Source organism: Mauremys reevesii, linkage group 3, assembly GCF_016161935.1.
Source record: "Mauremys reevesii isolate NIE-2019 linkage group 3, ASM1616193v1, whole genome shotgun sequence".
Taxonomy (NCBI): Eukaryota; Metazoa; Chordata; order Testudines; family Geoemydidae; genus Mauremys; species Mauremys reevesii.
The window spans coordinates 145,785,446-145,798,254 of NC_052625.1; the positions used below are offsets into that span (position 1 = coordinate 145,785,446).

The window sequence follows — 12,809 nt, forward strand, 5'->3', positions numbered from 1 at the left end:
CAGCCCCGCATCCACTGCTCTGCCTGCAGCCAGCCCCCCACCCTCTGTCCTGCCTCCAGCCCTGCAGCCCCTGCCGTGCCCACACCAGCCCCTGTCTCCAGCCAGCCCCGCACCCCCCTGCCTGCAGCCAGCCCCTGTCTCCAGCCAGCCCTGCACCCCTTGCCCTGCCTCCAGCCCCTGTCTCCAGCCCGTCTGCAGCCAGCCCCGCACCTCCTGTCTGCAGCCAGCCCCTGCCCTGCCTCCAGCCCCGCACCCCTTGCCCTGCCTCCAGCCCCTGTCTCCAGCCCGTCTGCAGCCAGCCCTGCACCCACTGCCTGCAGCCAACCCCTGTCTCCAGCCAGCCCCGCACCCCCTGCCCTGCCTGCAGCCAGCCCATCTCCAGCCAGCCCCGCACCCCCTGCCCACAGCCAGCCTGTTTCCAGCCACCCCCTGCTACACCCCCTGCCCTGCCCACACCAGCCCCACACCCCCTGCCCTGTCTCCAGCCAACCCCTGCGCACCCCCCTGCCTGAAGCCAGCCAGTCCCACACTCCTCTATCTCCAGCCCTGCCAACCCATGCCACACACCCCTGCGGCCCTACCTGAAGCCAGCCAGCCCGCCCCACACACCCCTGTCTCCAGCCAGCCCCGCATCCCTGGCCCTGCCCGGAGCCAGACCCTATCTCCAGTGAGCCCCTGCCCTGCCTCCAGCCAGCCCCGTGTCCACTGGTGCCCTGCAGTTCCCAGGGCAGTAACCCTGCACACCTGCTTCAATGAGGGGGGCAGGGAGAAGCTGGGACCCACACATGTGCACACCGGCCCTCAGGGAGTGGTGGGGACCCACACGTGTGAAACGGAGGTCATTTCTAGTTCAGGCCCATCTTTTTAAAAAAGAACTTTAGGTAGGCTTAACATACACTATGCAATCGTCTCCCACACCAGGGATTATGCTGTTTTCGGTAGGGCTGTGCTCCCGCCAGGGAATCTGTGAACTTCTACCCACCTCCATCAGACACAGTTTATAATCACCTACTGTGGAATATTACATGAGCAAGCACTCGAAGAAAGGACAGTTATCTGTTCCGTAACTGGCGTTCTTCGAGATGTGTTGCTCATGTCTATTCCAGCAGGGGTTCAACCACAACCGCACAGCCCTAACCGTACTATATGCATCATACATAGAGGAAATGGCACAAATTTCTTACCTAGAAAAAAGTGAATTTTTGTGTTTCTTAATGTTTTAAATGAAAGTATGCTTTCCAGTAAGAAGGCAAATCTTTCCTGTATTAATAGCAATTACAGTAATACTTTTGAATATGCACATATTTTCTTTCCTTTTTATAAAAACAAAAAAACAAAAAAAACTTTGGTTAGTTTAATTTGGGCAAGAGGAGAAGGGATGAATGCAAGGGATAACTGGTCTGTAACTGTGTTGTGCCAACACAGATATTCCATCAATAGAACCATTTTCGATACTGTGAAGTTCCACAGATTCCCACCTTTGGACTCTTCTGTTGAAAATGTATCATTTTTGAACCAATAAAGACAAATGGAGACTAAGGGCCAGAGGAGCTTAGGAACCTCAACTCCTGTTGATTTTAATAAGTCTACTACAATGTTTACAGATTTCTGTGGGTGTTGAGGGCACTTAGCACCTCCAGCATCAAGCCATAAGAGGGGCGGTGTACTTCCATGCATGTAGAGAAACCCTTGATGAAATCCTGGCTCCACTGATGTCAATGCAAAATTCCCATTAACTATACAGGGGCCTAGATTTATGCTATTATTATATAAAGGAGGTACACAGATTGCATCCCCACTTATTGAACAGATCTAGAACTACTGATGTTCTCGCAAGAGGTTAGCATGGTGTATTTTTTTTCTTGTTGTTCTTAGATATAGTTTGAGTGGGGTATAATGAGGTGTATAATCATCAATGATCACTTTTTCTTTTATACAAATGACTTTAATGGACTTAAATTTGTTTGGCATAAACAGAAATGCACAGCAGTAAAAGATGCCATATTCATATAGCCAAGATAGAAATACATTATATCATATTTTGTTATTTGAGAGAACAACATCAGCACATGTATCTGTTAGGCAGCCTGTGATGGGGTATACAAATTCCACAAGGGAGAAGAAGGGGTTAAGGAGCAGCTCTGGGCACAGATGGCCCTGCTCTGCTGCATCTGCAAGGTCTGCAGAAGCTGGAGGTGGAGCTTAAAAAGGCAAGTGGAGCAGCTCAGAATGAGGCAGACAGTGGAAAGGAGAAAACCTGTGCTCTGAGCTCTTGGGAAGGAGTACCTCAGGAGGTCTTGCTGTCTGAGGCTTGGAGATACTGACCTGACTGCAAAGGTAGGACTGGTGACTTTTGAAGGTCAGAGACTGTCATTTTATGTTCAGTTTTTCTTTTTCCCTGAGGAAAGAGGAGACACAGGTAGGAAGTGATCCAGGGAGGCAGCTATGCAGGTGCAGGTCTTAGCTTCCTACCGTTGGACCCTGGATCAGAGCCTGGTGGAGAGGGTGGACCCTACCAACCCCTAAGGAGTGACAATGACAGAATTCCGTCCCTCAGTATGTAAGCTAATTGAGTAAGATCCTGACTTACTTGAGTCCAGACTCTTAAGACCTCAATGCAAGGGGGAAAGGCCTGAAGCCATTGCTGATTTGTGAAGATTTTTCACATCATTGGATATCATGTACCCCAAAAGGGGTGGCCTTGAATATGTGACCCAGCTGAAGGGCTGAGTTGCTGAAAAGGACAGACCTTCACACGGTGGATCATAGTGAGAAAGTGGACATCTTGGGAAGAAGACAGCCTTCCACACCCCGGCCTGACCTCTGGGTAACACTGCCAGTGAGTGTTCCCTTTCACACATCCATAAAACAGTACATAAGAACAGCCATACCAGGTCAGAACAATGGTCCAGCTAGACCAATATCCTGTCTCTGATAGTGACCAATGCCAGATGCTTCAGTGGGAATGAACAGTGCAGGGAAATTTTGAGTGATCCATCCCCTGTCATCTTGTATGATCTTCTGGCAGGAGGTTTTGGGACACCTGAAGCATGGGGTTGTCTCCCTGAGCATCTTGGCTAATAGCCGTTCATGGATCTACCCTCCATGAACTTATCTAATTCTTTTTTAAACCCATTTGTACTTTTGGCCTTCACAACATCCTGTGACAATGAGTTTCACAGGCTGTCTGCATTGTGTGAAGAAGTGTTTCCTTTTGTTTGTTTTAAATGCTGTCTATTAATTTCATTGTGAGCCCCCTAGTTCTTGTGTTTATATGAAGGTGTAAATAACATTTCCCTATTCTCTTTCTCTACATGATTCATGATTTTATAGACATCTATTATATTCCCCTCTTGGTCATCTCTTTTCTAAGATGAATAGTGCCAGTCATTTTAATTTTTCCTCGTATGTAGACTGTTAGAATCATAGAATATTGGGTTGCAAGGGACCTCAGGATGTTGTCTAGTCCAACCTCCTGCTCAAAGCAGGACCAATCCCCAGACAGATTTTTGCGCAGATCCCTAAATGGCCCCCTCAGGGATTGAACTCACAACCCTGGATTTAGCAGGCCAATGCTCAAACCACTGAGCTATCCCCCCTACCCCATGGTCTATACCCCAGTCATGTTTATTGCCCTTCTCTGCACTTTTTTCCAATTTCCAATTCCAGTTGAGATGAGATGATCAGAAGTGCATGCAGTATTCAAGGTGTGGGCATACCATGGTTTTATGTAACGGCATTATGTTTTCTATCTCATTATCTATCCCTTTCATAACGTTTGCTAACATTCAGTTAGCTTTTTTGGCTGTTGCTGCACCTTGAATGGATATTTTTAGAGAACTATACAGGATGACTCAATATCTTTCTTGAGTGGTTACAGCAAATTTAGACTCCAGCATTTTGTATGTATTGGTGGGAATATTTTTTCTAACGTGCATTACTTTGCATTTATCAACATTGAATTTCATCGGCCATTTTGTCACCCATTCACCCAATGAATACTGTGTGTTAAATTTGTCTAATGGAAACAAAGCCTCGGTGTTTTCAGAAATTACTCCTGGTGGTCACATCATTGTCACCTGGAGTCATCTCCTGTTGCACAAAAAGGCAACTCAAACTTTATGTTCTGACCATCAATTTGTCTGTGCAGACATAAATAAAATAATTATTGTAATACAGAAGAGTGGATGCCTTGTGTATCTGTCCTACAGGTGAAACAGTGGATCTATTGCCCCATATGAATCCAGTCACAATATAGGGAAAAAGAAAACGGGTTTTGCAACCATGTATACTTGCTAGAAAGATTTGCATATGTGGTCATGAAGTACATTAGCAGTATTTTACATAGTTTTCAGGTTCTTCAGACAAATCATACAAACAAAAGATAGGGAAAGAAGGCATACTTTATATAGTAGAAGTGATAATACATTAATTTCCATTGTGTACTGTTTGGGCAGAAATTCTTGACAGATTAGAAAAGCACCTGTCTTCTCTTACGAAGTAAGATATTTAATGATCTTCCCTGTTACTTAACAATCTGCTGCTATTACAAAACTTTAACTTACAGTCAAAATAATATAAATGCTTCAGTGCAAACTGTACTAAAAGCATGCTACATAAAGATCATTATGGTCAAACTAACAGGAATCTTTATTTAATAGTCCACATGCCTATCCAGTCTACATAGAATATATTAAATAATTTCATTTAATTTAAACTACTTTTCTGGATACCCGTAAGAAATCCAGTGAACCTTTAAAATACCTTTTCACTTATTTTTAGTATAGTTAAAATACTATAGAAGTTGTTCAGTTATTTCTTAGAGGAGTTATTAGGAATAATATTTCAGTATTGGAAGACTGTGACCTACTGATGCTGAGGTGAAGATGTTGTAATATTGTCATGCCATGATCTGTGTGCCAATTTTTTAAAAGTTCAAAAGTTTGCACTGATTTGAGTTAAAGCCTGGATGATAGAATGATGGTGCTTTCAAAATACCTATTATAGATAGATAGCATTGTGTTTTTTGTTGTTTTTTGGGGGAGGTTTCCCTTCAGTTAATGGGATATTTTGATAATGAAAAATACATGTTCTTTTTCCATTGTTGAATTATCCTGATGGTAATGTCATGCACTTTTTACACAGGGCATGGCTTTTACTTTGGAAGAGAGACAGCAGTTGAATATTCATGGATTATTGCCTCCTTGCTTTCTCAGTCAAGATGTCCAGGTTTTAAGGATTCTCTTGAATTTTGAAAGACAAACATCTGACCTAGACAGGTAAAGTACTGCTAAATAACCTTATCATTTTTCCCAAGTCATTGTTCAGTTCCTTCACTTCTCTGTGACTGTATTCAGGGGAAATGTTGCAGATGTTGATGAATAACCATGTTCTAATATTATATTTATTCTGTTTTTTAACTGAGGACTTAAAAAGCTTCTGATGCTTAAAGATGGGTGAAAAACATTACATTAACAAGCAACATACATTTTGTTGCTAGAGCAGTTTTTATAAAAACTGGTTACTAATATTCAACTCCTGCCTTTTTTCTCAACTGAAATAGTAATATTTGATTTTTCTTATATGAAAATTATTTCCCCAATAACAAGCCAGGGAAGAAATAGCAGGAGCAAATGAACCCATCTGAATCAAAGTTCAGTTTTGAGGACAGTGTTCCTAATAATAAAATATAACTGAAGAGAAATAATAGAAAATATTTAATAAAATTGAATTTTTTAAAATGATTGTTATCAGTGACTCTTTAATTTTCACCCTATTACCCATTTATATTTTATATGCATAAAATATGAGCTCACTATTAGTAGTAGTTTTGGTCAAATTATTTTGAGATCTTTAGATAGGAGTTGCAAAGAATCCTATGGCACCTTATAGACTAACAGACGTTTTGCAGCATGAGCTTTCGTGGGTGAAAACGTCTGTTAGTCTATAAGGTGCCACAGGATTCTTTGCTGCTTCTACAGAACCAGACTAACACGGCTACCCCTCTGATACTAGATAGGAGTTGTTATGGATGTGCAAAGTATTAATATTTTAATCATTTAAATCTTGTTTGATCACATTTTAACTTAGTCACAATCTGTTTTCATGTTAAAATAAAATTTATTTTCTAAGAGTCCAGTCCTGCAATATATTGCATGGAGGGAACCCTCTGCACACACACAATAACCTGTCCACAAGAAAGATGTTGCAAGGTTGGGGTCTAATTTGTATTACTGTCTGTACTTTCAGGTTTCTAATTAAAATGTAAAAAAGGCATAGGCTCATCACAGTGTTTGGAAAGTCACCATATACTATATGTGACATTTTTAGAGGGAGAAAAAACACACAACCAAGATGGACAGTTATCTATTGCACTGTCCCTAGCACCTGATGCATTTTTATTCTCCTGACTAAATGGTCTTAGGAAGGATTGTTATCCAGAACTATGGTTAAGGTTAAGGTTCTGTCATGCGTATTTTTACTAAAAGTCAGGTACAGGTCACGGGCAATAAAGAAAAAGTAATGGAAGCCCACAACCTGTTCCTGACTTTTAATAAAAATACTCTGTGGGAGGGTCACTAATAGTCAGAGCATTGCGGAGGGCTGCCTTCTTGTAGCTGCCTCAGCACTGCTGCTGCTCTAGTCCCAGCGGGGATGACCCAACCCTGGATGCTGCTCTGTGGGCCCACCTGCCGACCGCCAGCCAACTGCTCCGGTGGGCCTGGAGGCTGGCTGCTGCTCCAGCCCTGCACCATCCCCAGTGGGGCTGACCTAACCCTGGCTGCTACTCTGGCAGCCCTGCGGCTGACAGCTGCTCCAGCCTTGCCCCAGAAGAAGTCGCGGAGTCTTGGAAAGTCACAGAATCCAGGACCTATGTGACAGAATCATAACTTTAACTATGGTAAATGGAATCCAAATTGGATTTTCACCTTAAAAAAACCTAAACAGTATCAAATATCATAAAATCATGACACAAATTAAAAAGAAAATGTGCCCTTTAGGGGCAAATCCATCCCCCTTCTGTATTGTTGGCTCCTATGGGTATGTCTGCACTGCAAATTAAACACTGGTGGCTGGCCCATGTCAGATGATATAGGCGTGTGGGGCTTGGGCCTGCTGTCCTGCAGACTGAGCCCCACCAGCCTGAGTCAGCTGACATGGATTAGCTGCAGAATTTAATTGCAGTGTTTAGACATACCCTATGAGGCTAAATAGGTGCGGTTCTCTTGCAGAAGGACTGGGCAGGGCCAGCCTTAGGAGATGGATGATCAGGGCAGTTTCCCTAATCACCAGTCTCTGAAGATGCCAACCCAACCTGCTTCCGTCCCAGATGCTCTTTAGCTAAGCCATTTGGGCAGATGCCGAAAATGTTTTCCACTCTGGGCAACAAAACACCTTTGGCCAGCCCAGGAATGGGGCTGGATGTTGGGGAGATTCACAGGGGATATGCAACTATTGCATGTTGCCCTGTTGTTTGTGAGTGCTTGTTGTGGCTGGATATAGGAAAGAATGTGATATTGAATGGTCATGGGGCAATGGCCAATCCATGGATTTCTTTTCTCATACCTCTTCACCCATACGGGGCAGGGTTGGTAAAGAAAGGGGTAAGAGGGCTCTGTATGTATCCTGCATAGCTACTTCTGTTATTCCTGTCAACTTGTACATATCCCCAGTGTTTGGGCCAGCTACACTAGTTGAGCTCTGGGATCTGGATTTTAGACTAAATGATGTTTGAGTGCCTTTTAATCATACATATATCTTAAAAGGACATATGGAGCACAACCCTGCAGGTCTAAATCAGAAATTCTCACTGAAATCACTGGAGGATTTGGCTGTGTAAGGACTGTTGCATTAGCCCATACACAAATTCAGTGCACTTTAAAAGAAGATTCTGAGATAAAATGTGACTGAAATATTCTTAATCTATTCCTGCAACAACCAGTTCCTTCAATTTTAATAAAAAAAAATTAGGAGCAAACAGAGCCTCATTTAGTTTTACGTCTCTCCTTTCCCTCTTCACCACAAATACATATTAATAATTTCTTTGGAAGAAAGCGCTTCTTTTCCTGCCATGATCATAATTTTGAAGCATGGAACATTTTTATTGGTGTTGACTTCCAAGCATTTAAGGCACTGCTGAATTTAAACAATGATAGAATTTTGGCCCATGATACAATAATTAAAGTATCTTTTAGTCACTCCTGAAGATATAGACCAGAAGCTCTGTCTGATATGGGATGTTACCCATTTGAGGTCCCAGAATGTGCAAGAGAGAAACCAGCTGAGAAAACTTAAGAGTTTCAGGACAGAGTTCTATGGCAACGATTAATCAGCAGGACTGTTAAACAGTTGAAGCACATTAGTCTCCCAGAAAGCTAATGTGGAGTATGTAAGTGGAAGTGCAAGGTATTAGCAGGAACTGGGAGTCGATCTATGTCTGAAGAGTAGCTTCTCATAGAGACAACAGTGATAATTTCAGTATTGGTGATTTTCGCTTCAAGTCTGGGCTTATCTGAAAACTGTTTTGTTTTGTTGTCTGTTTAACAGCTTTACTTTCTCTGTTTCCCAGAGACCATAAGACAGAGAAGCAAATACTTGTTTTACTTGGGGAATAGGGGGAAATATTCTTAGGAAACCCAGAGAGCTTGGAGGGTAAACTACTGCTTCAAGTTGGACTTTAATTGTTGTTTGCAGTGTTGTTGTGACTATGCTGGTTCCAGGAAACCGGAAGAAGAGTTCTGTTTGTCTTGAAAGCTTGTCTCTTTCAACAACAGAAGTTGGTCCAATAAAAGATATTACCTCATCCATCTTGTCTCTCGAGTTGATGATGTGAGCCTGGAACAGCAAAGTTCAGGATGGGTTGGAGTTTTCATCCTTCTGTTATGAGGGAAAATTGGGAAACGATCCAGGGACACTGTAATTTGAAGAAAAAAAAAACGGTCCCGTTTTATAAATTTTAATGTTTAACTTCACTGTAGTGCAGGGTTTCTGGGTTTTTCCTTGCAAAATTTCACTTCTTATACTTTTTCCTTACCAATAACTTTTCTGCCTCCATCTTTCCATTCAATGGATTTGTGTCCATTCATATCACTGGTGAATATGGCTGCGTGTGATTTCCTACATGGATAATCAAGTGGGGAAAATAATGTACTATTTTACTTGTGTTCTTGCCTTTTTTCTTTTTCTTGTGATTCATTTCTTAGCTATTGCCTCACCAATATGTCCCTACCTCTGTTCCATATTATACATCTGGGTTTATTTCATTTTAAGTGTTTTAAAGTAATGAAGAAGATGATAAAGAAACACTTCTTCTGTATTCTTTTATAGATTTTCATACTTTCCCTTGTATTATTTTTATTCTTACACATTAAACTACTTTTCAATTACCTAACCATAACTAATATATGTACATGCCTAGTATAGGAGTTAAGTTGCATGGGAACGGCTACTCCAGAATGAACTGAAGTGATTTTTTTTTTTATAATAATACAAACCTGCAAAGGAAACAGTTTCGTTTAATCTTTAACATAGCATATATTTAAAATAATTTTCCTAAGATAACATAAAGATGTCTACTGCTGCCATTTTGGTGGACATTTCTGCATTTACTAATTATGAACATGAAGATTGCAACTATAGTTGTATATGATTTTAACAGAGCTGACTTTAATCAGTTCAGAATATACTTTATCTCCATGCCAATTAGGATTGGCTACAGTGAAGCCCAAACTTTTATCTTTTCTCGATGTGGTTCATAACATTTGATCTCTGCTTTAGTTGGGCAGTTTCAGAGCAATAAATAAAAAGAAAATTTTGACAGCAACTTTATTTTTAGACTTTGAAATATTTGATTTTTTCAGATTTGTTAACTTGTCCAAAAATTCTGTCAACACTTGAAAAGATAATGAAGGGTAAATAGTGCATGGTATTGGTAATATTCTATATAGGTGTGGCTTTGTGTTCATTTTAGAAAATGTTAAACCTGCTATAGTAGCTATTATGAAAAATTGTCATTATTCATTTTTTGCATATTTGAAATCAAATCTGAAGCTGGTACAGGCAATAGAGTTAATTGGGGGAGTCTTAGACTCCATGAAGGCCCAGGCCTTTTATTCTTGGGGGGAATTCTGCACCAAAAAATTAAAAATTCTGTGCATAATATTTTAAATTTCTGCATATTTTGTCAAAATAATACTATATAATCACACCAGTTTCAATTATTTTGGTAATTTATTTCAAAATACGTGTCAGCAACTGTCTGTAAAAATAGAGATAAAAAATGTCTCCCCAGAATAGAGAATTAAAGAACCCCCCGTTTCTCTGAACACCCCCCCTCAGAGCCCAGCAGTGGGGGTCAGACACCAGCTCTCCCTGCCCCCCGGGAGCCCAGCTGTGGGGTGTCGCCCAGCTGCGGGGCATCCCCCAGCCAGACGCCTGCAGCCCACCCAGAGCCCAGCTGCGGGATTCCCCCCAGCCCAGACACCTGCACCCCTACTCCCATTGCCCTGCTGCAGAGCCCCCCACCCAGACACTCACATGCACCCCATATCCCCCAGAGCATAGCCCCAGGGCCTTCCCCAGACCAGACACCTGCATCGCCTAACCTCCAGAGATCCAGAGGGAGAAACAGTCTGATGCTGGGTCCTGGGCTTGTGTGGGGTTTCCAGCACACTGCCTCCTTCCTTCAGGGCATGTGAAGAACTGCAGCTGCCAGGAACCCTCCAGCACCTCCTTTCCCTCCATCTCCCCCGGAGTGTCTTGTGTTTACGAGCTGGGCTCTGCCTGGTCCAGTGGCCCCTAGTGGCGACCAGCAACTCTGCAGCCCATTTCTGTGGGAGAAAAAAGAAATTCTGCATGCACAACATTAATTTCTGTGCAAATGCTGCATGTGCAGTGGCGTAGAATTCTCCCAGGAGTAGCCTTTGTATTACAAGTCAGGTTCGAAACTTTATGGGACCTCGTACTGTGACTTAAAGCATACCCATTCACAGCAGCATGAAACTACAGCAGTCTCCTGGGTCCCCTAGTAGCATGTAACTCTGTAGTTCAGCATGTCAGGTTGCAGCTCAGAAAGCTGCAGGCATGGCTAGCATCAGTGTATGTCCAAATGGTGATGATTGGGAGCAAAGTGGTTTGAGTGCCAACTTTTAATTTTGTCATCTCTGAATTGGTGGATGGACCATCTGAAAGTTTATGTGGGGATTCCCTTTGCCCCTTCCCCCCACTACAACCCTCACTCTAGTCACAGATTCATCATCCCTGGGTTGGGCAACTTATCTGGGTCTCTCTAGATTCAGGATGTCTGGTCATCTTAATATATAAAAACTCACATAAATGTCAGGGAGTTAACAGAGTCTAGCTTGCTCAGCCTTCCTCCCTTACATAGTAGAAAAGAATTTCTTAATTGTGATGGACAATTTGATGACCGTGTTTTATATAAATAGGCAGGAAGAGGAACTGTCGACTCAATTGTGCCAGGAGGCAGTTCACCTCTGGGATTTTTGTATAACCAACTCAGTTAATCTCAGGGCTGCTTACCTTTCAGGAAAACAGAACACATTAGCAGATCAGCAATCACCACAGGTAGTCACTACATCCATATGTGGCCAGGTCCATCTTCCAGTTCTGGGGCACTCCCCAAGTGGACCTGTTTGCAACAAGAAGCAACAGAAAATGCCGTCAGTTCTGTTCCTGGGCAAGGCTCAGACCAGGCTAACTGACTGATGCTTTTCTCCTATCTTGGAAGAATTCCATCCTGTATGCCTTCCCTCCAATTCCTTTACTTCCCAGGGTCATGTTCAAAGTCAAACAAGACCATGCTCACTTCATCCTTGGAGCACTGGTGTGGCCTTGTCAGCACTGGTACTTGGCCCTACTAACCTTGTCAATCAAACCTCCGCTGTCTCTTATGTTGGTTCCAGAAATAATTTCACTGTACCCCAGACAGCTGCTCCATCCCAACCATTGAGCTCTCCATCTGACAGCATGGATGCTTCATGGTTGACAATCTTTGCAAGGTCCTGCTTGAAGGACATTCAGAAAGTGCTTCTGAATAGCAGAAAACCGTCAACTAGGAACACTTACCTGACTGAGCGAAGCACTTATCCATTTGGAAAAGGTGTATCTCCAGAGCACAGACTCCTGGATCTTGTACTTGACTATCTTCTAGATCTAAAACAGACTTTGGCTATTAGCTCTACAAGAGTGCTTCTGTCAACTATTTTGGCCTTCCACGTCTTTATGGATACTACATCCCTTTTCGTCAACCCCATCCTCACCTGATTCCTAAGGGGCTTAGTAAGATTGTGCCTCCACATACAAGATCCCATCCCTCCTTGGGATCTGAAATTAGTCCTGGCAAAGTCGATGAGACCACCATTTGAGCTCTTGCAACTTACTCTATCCTTCACTTCTCTGTGAAGGTAGCATATCTAGTGGCAATTACTGCAGCCAGAAGGGTGGGTGAGTTGAGAGTCCTAGTGTCAGAGGCTCTCTATATGAGGATAAAGTTTATCTCCACTGTCATGCAAAATTTCTCACAAAAGCAGTCTCTATTTTTCATTTGCCAACATTACTCCCAAAACCTCATGAGCACAGGGATGAGAAAAAACTTGGTTCGCTGAACATAAGAAGGGCTTTAACTTTCTACCAGGAGCATGTCAAGTCCTTTAGATTCTCCTCGCATTTGTTTGTTGTGGTTGAAGACAGAGCTATGGGCCTACAAGTTTTCACTGAAAGAATCTCATAGTGGATCTCTTTGTGCATTCATTTTGTTACCAATTGGCAAATATAACCCCGCCAGCGAAAGT

The 12,809-nt window shown here is 42.6% G+C and overlaps 1 protein-coding gene across 1 annotated transcript in view; it reads left to right on the forward strand.

Annotated features, from left to right (window-relative positions):
- ME1 (malic enzyme 1) overlaps nt 1-12,809 on the forward strand; it is a 358,155-nt gene that overhangs the window by 58,143 nt on the left and 287,203 nt on the right. The window contains exon 2 of the mRNA XM_039529885.1: nt 5,146-5,279. Coding sequence (XP_039385819.1) covers nt 5,146-5,279 — 134 coding nt within the window. The remainder of the gene's footprint in view (nt 1-5,145; nt 5,280-12,809) is intronic.